At 39.9% G+C, this 9,981-nt stretch overlaps 1 protein-coding gene across 1 annotated transcript; it reads left to right on the forward strand.

The window, feature by feature from the left end:
- Nucleotides 1-3,115: 3,115 nt before the first annotated feature.
- LOC148065022 (sterile alpha motif domain-containing protein 9-like) lies at nt 3,116-9,981 on the forward strand. Its single transcript, XM_087809598.1, has 3 exons — nt 3,116-3,182; nt 3,493-3,555; nt 4,840-9,981. The coding sequence occupies exons 2-3, from the start codon at nt 3,552-3,554 to the stop codon at nt 9,393-9,395; spliced, it is 4,560 nt and encodes a 1,519-aa protein (XP_087665724.1). The 5' UTR covers nt 3,116-3,182; nt 3,493-3,551; the 3' UTR covers nt 9,396-9,981.

Raw genomic sequence — 9,981 nt, forward strand, 5'->3', positions numbered from 1 at the left:
GACTGAGAGGGAGTTCACATCAGCCGATGAAGCAGCAAAATACGTAAAAATATTGAGTGAGAAGTGATGGTGTCTGTGCTGCTGCATAACTCAGGTTTCTGTTCCTTGACAGCTTGAAAAGTGGTAAATGGTTTAATGTTATATATTAAGTTTTTATAAGATTTCTATTTTGAAACATTTCATTTTTACATTTCTTGTTATATTGTTCTTTGCACTTGCAAATATGGTTATGAATCTTAATACGATTTACAAGTATCTTTCGGATAATAACAATTTGTATTTGAATTTTTTCTTCATCTGCGCTCTATTATGATGTGGCCAGATTTCGGGGGCCACTCATTTGAGGTAGTTGCGTTAACTTTTTTTTGTGGGTTGGTAAACTAACTCCGTCTCGTTTATTATGAACGACTTTTCTTACTTAGTGGGTTTTACACGGCCGTCACTCCAGTTTTGTTTTTGGAGGAGACTTTGCGTGTTGTTTGGGTTTGTGGGTTTTTTCTTTTAACTTTTATTGTTTTTCTTATTCACTTGTTTTTGTTGGTTTTCGGGGAAAAGGGGAAGGGACTCTCCTCGGCTCATCATCACCGTCTCACTTATTAATGTACACAGCATTTGCTTATGAGTAACACAAATCACTTCTCAGGGAGGCCGCTGAGGTTTCTTAGCTGGAATATTAAAGGAATGGGGGAGCCCATCAAACGATCCAAGGTTTTCACTCATTTGAAAAAAAATAATTGTGACATAGTGTTCTTGCAGGAGACGCATCTGAGAATTAAAGATCACAATAGACTGCGGAACCCCTGGGTGAGTCAAATATTCTACTCAAATTTTAACTCAAAAGCTAGAGGGGTCGCCATTCTTGTCAACAAGAGAACACAGTTTACAGCCACAAAGGTAATAGCGGACATAAATGGCAGGTATGTTATCGTTGCTGGTACCCTCATGCAAACCAAAGTTCTCTTGGTAAACATCTATGCTCCTAATTTTGACGATGCCACATTTGCAGGGAAATTACTTAGTGGTCTTCCTTTCCTAGACTCTCACTCTGTAATCTTAGGTGGGGATTTTAATGGTGTCCAGGAAAATACACTAGATCGTTCTAGCTCTAAAAAACAGACACAGTCATCAATGTCAAAAATGTTTATGGATTTTGCTATTCGGAGTGGTCTGGTTGATCCTTGGAGACACAGGAATCCTTCCTCCAAGAATTTCTCTTTCTTTTCCCCAGTCCACCATTCATATTCAAGAATAGATTGCTTTTTAATAGATGAGACTTTGAACCCTCTCGTATCCAATTCGGATTACTTAAGTATTGTTATCTCTGATCACGCTCCAGTGATCTTTGATATAAATTTGTACACTCAGAGGCACAATCGACCACCCTGGAGGTTTGATTCACTTCTACTGGCAGATCTGGACTTCTGTAAATTTATTTATAAATCAATAGAAGATTTTTTGGACATAAATCGTAAAGACTGCTCCTCTCATAGTTTACTATGGGAGACATTAAAATGTTACCTCAGAGGCCAAATAATTTCTTATTCGTCCCATACAAAAAAAAAATTAAATGCTAGAGTCTCACAAATTGTTGTTGACATAAGTAATCTGGATGAAAAATATTCTGAAAATCCAACTCCAGAGTTGTTCAAACGGAGGCTCGACTTGCAGGCAGAGTTCGATCTGATATCTACCAAAGATGCAGAACGCTGACTTCTCCGTAGTTGCGGCACTTATTACGAACATGGGGAAAAACCATCCAGATTATTGGCTCATCAACTCCGCAGGCGAGCAACCTCTCGTCATATCATGGAAATAAGAAACAAAAATAACTCATTGACAGACGACCCCATCGACATTAACAATATTTTTAAAACCTTCTATTCGGATTTATATAGTTCAAATTTTCCGGAGGATGATCATGTAATGAGAGACTTCCTGGACAAATTGTGCTTCCCACTAATTGAAGAAACTCAACGGGAAAACTAGATGCAGACTTGACCCTAGAAGAAATCATACAATCAATTAGAAATATGCAATCAAACAAAGCCCCTGGACCTGATGGTTTCCCTAATGAGTTTTTTAAAACATTTCAATTGAAATTAGCCCCACTATTACTATCTGTGTTCAATGAATCACTTGAGCTTGGCACGTTGCCTCCAACGTTTACCCAGGCACAAATTGTAATACTACCCAAGAAAGACAGAGACCCGAGCTTGTGCGGCTCTTACAGACCGCTCTCTCTACTAAATTCTGATGTCAAAGTATTAGCAAAGATCCTCGCTACTAGATTAGAGAAAGTCATGCCTACCATAATATCCGAAGAGCAAAATGGTTTCATAAAAGGTATTCTTCAATACCCGCACTTTATTTAATATCATTTACTCTGATCAGACTGAGGCTCAACCAGAGATTGCAGATTGGTTCTGGGAGCTCACGGTGGAAAGAAGGACGTGAGGATTGTTCTTCGTCCAAGGCTTTGGTGCAGAAGAAGACACTTAACTGGATTCTCCAGGTGAATTCCATGCACTGCACACCTTGTCCTCATCAGCCCACGAAACATCAACTCAGCATTGCATTGGAAAAGTTGTTGGTACATATTTAAGAAAACAATAGCCACGATATTTTTAAGTTGGGCGTGACACCTTGTCACACCTGTTCAGGAGTGGCACTGTGTTCTCGACTGTCACGTTATCAACCTGTCCAGCAGCTTTATATTACTGATCAATAAGCGTAACAGTACTTTATAGTAAGAAACATGTTTGTTGTTTTCTTTCGTACATATTAAACATAAACTTTTACAATAATTAAATGAATAATGTTTCTTTAACAAAACACTGTGTAAAGAGATACACACAGTGGGGCGAGCTCTCCCACATGGCTGATGCAATACAAGCATCGGCAACAAAAAAAGTCTAGTTTATTTGTCTATTTCGATCAATAAAATAAAAAAATAAAAACCTATAACAATAATTGATTGTGACTGATGCATTAGAAATGGATGAAGTTCTATGTTAGTATTTCTCCGTCAACGTCACTTGCTCATGAACTCAAACGTTTTCTTCTGAAAGTGGGCGGAGCTTAAACGAGAGTTCACATAAAACCAAAGTCGAGACACGAAACACCGGCAGAAGATCTGGACGGTACCTCGACACATGCAGGGAGCGGCTTTAAGACAAGAAAAGGCAAGTAAAAGCTAAACCTCAGTCGTTGCACGACTGTTAATATTATAAATTAAGTTATTTTTCAGCCATAGTTGTAGATACAGGGAAAGGCGGGATGCTACAATAAATCTTAAACCACTGCTTACAATTAATCCAAAGATTTAACAAAAAATGATAAAGATTAATATTTATTTGTAAACGAGTGTTTAAATTATTCCCAATTGGACCCACATCTTATGTTATATTACTTCAGATGAATACATGTGTTTATACAGGTGTGTGAAACAATCGTCAACATAAAAAAATTAAAATGACGCCATTTTCTTTGCAGGGTGGAATGTGAGAAAAGAAGACCACAGTCCTGAGATGTGGAAATAAGAAGATAAAGCTATGGGTAAGATGTTTATTGTTTAGAATTGAGGCTGAATTTCAGTGCCCGCCCTACCATTCCTTTTGTCAGCCACAGGAGGGTGGATTTCCTTAAAATCGAAACCAAGAACATATCTTCCAGTTAAAATATTAGAGTACAGTTAAAGGGTAATGGTAAATAAGATTATTATAAAATAATTCACTTAACTCAACTTAGAGTTAATCATTTACTTTCATAAGTTGGATGAAGCGCTGACTGTAATGTTTATTACACTTCTGTTGTTTACAAATGTTAAATACATTTTACCTTCTTAAATGTATTCCAGTTTATTGTTGTTATGTAACACCGTTGTCATTACACCACGAATACCATGTTTTTTCCGATCATTGTTTACGTTTTATAGACAGATAAACAATCAAGGCACATTAAAGAATCGCACAATCACACACATACTGACACAAGAACTTCCTGCTGCCCCCACCCTTGGACATTGCAATAACCAAAAGAAAAACCCCAAATAAATACAAATACTGTATATATAAACAAATATCAACAATGAACTTTTGAAGGTGTCAGTGATCACGAGTCAGTGGTTTAGAACTTAAAAGTAGTTGTCACTTGGTCTATAAATTGAAACCAGACGGTTGAAATTCTGAACAATTAGAATTTGAGCAATATTCAAAGCAACTCACTGACACCTGATGTTGGACGTACATAAGAAACAGAAGATTTGTTTGTGAATCACAAACACCGTCTACAAATGTTTTGATACAGTTAGCAGCTCTAACCGAAAATAAATTATCCCAGGGCAGGGGTTCTCAACCTTTTGCAAGCTGTAAACCCAGCCCACCCCAAAGCTGGTACTTTTCAGTCCGTGTTTTCAGTGGAGCGACTCACGCTGCAGCCACTGCTGGTTGAGCTCAGTGACTGTAGATTGATACGTGCTTTAAAGATACTGTTCATACAAAACTACAGCGAGAATTCTGACCTGCTCTAGTAGAAGAACTCACATTTCCCTGATCCTTAAAACTTTTCACTGGCTGTCATTGTTTTTGTTTGTTAAAGCGTTTTGTGACCCTGGTCTAAAAAAAAGGCGCTTTACAAATAACCTTCACTTTACTTACTGTACTTCACAAAACATCAACTCAGCTATGTGAGGATTAAGACATTCTAATAAATTACATAAAATTGTGTAAATATGATGCAACCTTTATTGTTTCACTTGGTGAAAGAAAAAAAAGTTTAAAGTTTTTAAAATGAGTTGCTGATGACAAAATAATAAGTTTCCGATCTTTTCTCACCATGTAGCTGATGAAGAGCAGATTGCCCTCGAAAACTGGAGTGAAGATCAAGTAAGAGACTGGCTCAGATCGATCGGGCTGAAGGAGAAGTATGTTCAAAGACTCCATAATGAGAAAGTTAACGGAAAAATTCTTCTCGAACTAGATGAGGACTTTTTGTCAAGAAAAATGTGCAAGGCACAGGACAAGGCACCTTCTTTTTTAATCATATCAAAGAGAGATGAGCTCATCAAACGTCAACAGGTTAAGCAAAACGAAATCTCTGCCAGTGACAGTCAACATGAAGTGAAAAAGAAGGCGAATAAGACAAAATCACAAAACAGTCCACCTACAACAGGCCAACCCGAACTGGTCCACGGTCCTAACCAGGGTGCACAGAGCCAGCAGACACCGGCAGACAAAAGCAACACAAAGGATGACTGCAAACCACGACCGTTTGATCAGGAAGCTCTTGATTTCATATACGTGAAGAATCGAGTCCTACTACCAGAATCTGGAGCATTTGACCTGATAACCCCCTGTCATGAATACAAGTCTTTTGCTTTGGCGGCCACACTAGACCGCACCAGACTGCAAGCAAAGTTTGCCTGTGAGGTTCTTAAATTTGCAACAGGTTGTATAAACATTAGGACAAATGGAACAATACACTTTGGCGTGATGGACAGCAGAGAAGATTCAGGATATGTGCACGGTGAGATAATTGGTGTACCAGTTAAAGAGAAGGACATGTATGTAGACGCTTTGGACTACGTTGAAAGGAGCTTCTCCTCTGACAAGGATCAGATTCGACAGTGCATGCGGCCACCAAGATTTGTTGAGGTCATGGATCATGAAGGTACAGAAAAGAAGTATGTTGTTGAGGTTGATATAGTACCCAAGATCAGTATCGTCAAGAACAAAGTGTATTCTGTTCGTTTGCCCAAGTTCAATGAATCCAGCAACAAAGTACAATTTGAGAAAGCAACAATTTATCGAAGGATGGGCTCAAAAACGGAACCAGTGAATGACACAGACATAAATCACTTCTATGAACGGACCAAAGATCGAGATGCTCAAAGAGAGGATGCAGAGAAAAGTCATTTCTACAATGCTCCATCTATCTGCAAGGACCTTGGAAGAAAACTCACAATGCTGATGACAGATGGAAAGAAATTCATTGATAAAGACAAGTGGTTCATTTTAGTCACCAACAAAATATCCTCTGCTGATCTCGACAATATTGACTGGTTGTTAAACCTGAACATCTTCTGTGTATTTGACTTTGACCCAGACTCAAAGGTCTCAGGTCTGTGCAATACATTCCTTCAGCATCATGTGGCAAACATGCGTTCTTTGCAGAGCTACAGGCTCCCCACTGGCATGGCCGTCAAAGAATTAGAGAGACGCTTGCATCTGTTTGAACAGACTAGCTGGATTTTCTCAAATGGTCGTTCTGACTACAATGGAAACGACAATCCATGTGATGAAATGACATGGATTAAATCCAAAATGACTCTCCTTTCTGAATTGGTGTCTCTGATATGCAAACATATCTTTCCTAAAGGGGCATTTCAAGTTATTTTCCTCATCACTTCAGAAGTTGAGAAACCACTTTTGTATACATTCCATGAATTCTACAGAGACATGGAAGGTCATGAAGACATCATCTGTATCTGCGAGTCTGAGGAAAACTTCTTAAAGTGGCAAGCATTTGCAGAGTCATATGGCAAAGAGGCTGTGGACAATCACAGCGTTGTTGGGCTGAAAATGAGCCACGTTGACACAATTTTGAAGCAGGTGCAGCCAGTTAAAACAGTTGACAAACTTTTACCTTTCGTGAACGGGACATGCACTCTTGTAACACAGGAAGAGGAAAGAATGAATTCCTTGGAGATTCTTTCAGTGAATCATTGTGATGAAACAAACGTCGACTTCATCGATGAGGAAAAGGAGAAAATTGAGCAGCAATTTTACAGAGGAGGCAGAGTGGAGTGGATGAACTTCTGGCTTGCTGATCAAGGTTATGTGGGTGAGGTGATTGAAAGAGATGCATATGGAAAGGCTTCCAAACTTCTTAATGACAACCTGAAATATAATGCCTGTCAGGACCCTGTGGTCAACATAAATATCAACCATCATCCTGGAAGTGGTGGCAGCACAGTGGCAAGGCTGTTGTTATGGAACCAAAGAAAAACACTGAGATGTGCCGTCGTAAAATCTGACCAAACAGTTGCGGATGTTTCTCAACATGCAGTTGAACTAAGAGAATATGAAGAAAAAGATCCACAAAGGTGTCTGCCACTCCTGCTCCTGATTGAAGATTCTGATAAGGAATACCTGGAAGATCTCAGAAAGGAGCTGGAAGTTGCCATGACTAAGAAAAAGATTCAAAATGGAACACTTTGCTTTATTTTACTGAGTTGCAGGAGGTCTCACGATCCAGAAAGGAAAATCAATGAGTCTTCACTTCAAAATGTCTCAGTCACTCACGGACTGTCAGAAATAGAAAAGAGGAAATTTGCTGCGAAACTTGATAAACTTGAACAACAATACAAGCCAGATTTCATTCTCACCTTTGTCCTGATGAGCAAAGGTTTCTCAGAAGAGTATATTCGACAGTTCGTCAAGCATCTACTCGAGGACATTGACAGCAAGTCTGTTGTCACACGCCTCATGCATTATGTGGCACTGCTAAACACATATGTTCAAAACTCCTACATCTCCCAGTCACACTGTGAAGCCTTGCTATCTATGACACTTCATGTGGGAAGATCCAAGTTTGAAAAATACCTCAGCGATCAGGCAAAACTGGTGTTTCTACACCTAAAAGACGACAAAACTCACATTGAATCCATCAGAATTATCCATCCACTAGTTGCAAAAGAAATCCTAGAACAACTTCTGGATAAGCAAATGAATCAAAGCAAGTTGGCCATGAATCTACTTGGAGAAAGTGTACTTTTTGAACACAGATTTGGAAGATATGAATATCACACATTTCTGAGGGATCTTTTCATCCGGCGATCCAAAAAAAGCAAGGGTGACACATCTGACACTTTGTTCGCCCCTCTTATAGAGTATGTTTGTGAGCACGAAGGCGGCCCAGACCCAGCAATTGCTTTACTTGAAGAAGCATTCACGCGTTTCAGGGAAGATCCCTTTATTGCACAGCATCTCGCTCGCTTTCATTATAAATATGCACGTTTTGAGGTGGCTAAACACTGGGCAGAGGTTGCTGCAAAAAAACAGCCCAACAACTCACACATTCTCGACACCAAAGGCCAAGTGTACAAAAGATGGTTTCAAGCTAAATGCAAAGCCATTGACGACAGCAAAGCCCCCAAAACTGTGGACAGTGTAGCAGATGCAGTGGAGACTGCTCTTAAAGCCATAGAGTGTTTCCAAGACTGCGAGAGAGCTGCTGAAGCAGATATGGAACATTTGAACAATGCTGGATATTTTGATGAGGTAGAGGTTGGATGCAGTTTGCTGAAGCTGATTCAGTCACTGCCAATGTTTTCAACACCACACGGCCGCTCCGAATTGACAAAGTTCCTGCTTACGGATTACATTCCCCTCGAAATTCACGACTCGTGGAAACCATTTCATGACCGTCTGAAAAAACTGCATAAGGCCATGCAAGATTCACTTGAGTGGATATCAGAAGATCTCAGTTATTTCCAGACAGAAATCGAAGCAGATGAAGAGAAGACACCAGGAAGTCATGAGGAGAAGATCAGCCATCCACTGAAGTGGTTGACAAAAAAATCGTCAGAGTTTGGAAACCTCTTTAGTGGGATTGATTTTCAGCCAAATCAGCAAATTCCCGACAATCTAACTCCATTCCAAAAACAAATGATCATTTATCGACTTGGAGGGGGAAACATAACATCAATTATCTTCAAGCTAACTGACAAGAAGAATGGAGTGCAGATCCTGAAGACAATTATTTCTCTTTACCCAAGAAATCCACTGCAGGCAAAGTTGCGCCAAAATGATATAATCTGTTACATCTTGGCCCATATCACTCTGAACTGTTTGTCGCCCCAAACACAGTCACCCTCTATGAGAGACCTGAAGGCTCTATGCCAACAATTCCCGACTGACAATAGAAAATGTTCACCAGGAGCACTTTTCTTGTTGACATTATTGTTTTGGCCGGATGATCATGAAACCAAATATGAAAGAGTGCAGTCAGCAGTTGAGGAACTTAAAAAACGCTACTGGACCAAGACAAAGGAAATCAAAACATGGAAGAGAAGACTTTACACACATTTTTTCCTTGGGAAAGGAAAAGGATTGGACAAGTTTGTCCACAAGATGAAGTTTGGAGAATTAGGAAATGCCTCTCGCTCAAAGTGGTGGAGTGGAGAGGTATTGAAGCGACCTGAGACTGCAGTGATACTGAAACAAGTGTCCGGCTGGACTGAAGATGGAATCGTCTACCTGGCTGGTCCCACAAAGAGGAAGTTCAGCCTTCTGCCCCTCCATGCACCTTCAGTGCCTCACAGCAATGAAAACATCACGTTCTACTTGGGCTTCACATTCAGGGGCCTGGTAGCCTGCAACATTAGTAAGAAGTAGCTCATCAATAGCCTTACATTTTGTTCCTGGGAATCCAGCCTTAACCACAATGAAATATGTAGAATTGTGGCAGAATCTTATGCACTTATATCATACACTTGTGTCCTTTTGCCTCTTTGCAAGGACAACAGTTTACGAGCCAACAGCAAATTCTTGCTGCTTCCAGAGGATCCCTGTAATAATTGCATCTAATGTCACAAATACCCACTGCTACTGTGGAAACACACACTCTAAAACTTCTACTAAATTCATTGTCATTGTGACCTGCTATGTAACTTGATGTTCTGATTCTAAGAGGAAATTCACTGGGGGGCAGATAGATGTACCGCGATTGACACATGGAACCAACATCCTGGACAACGTGAGCCGTCAGACGAAGAACCACACCTCTATCATGAACTGTCTTGAATTTTATTGGCTTGTTTGAATATGTAATCGCACATTGTTTTCCTTCAATAAAACGAAGCCGCACTGTGGGGCTTGTCAGAACTTTCCTCGGACCCGTCTGAGCAGTAGCAAGTGCAGTTTGCGAAAACTGTAGTACTGGAGTTCTCCCCTTTTGCAAAACGGTGATTCGAAAAGACAA

Source organism: Callionymus lyra, chromosome 15, assembly GCF_982586985.1.
Source record: "Callionymus lyra chromosome 15, fCalLyr1.hap1.1, whole genome shotgun sequence".
Taxonomy (NCBI): Eukaryota; Metazoa; Chordata; class Actinopteri; order Syngnathiformes; family Callionymidae; genus Callionymus; species Callionymus lyra.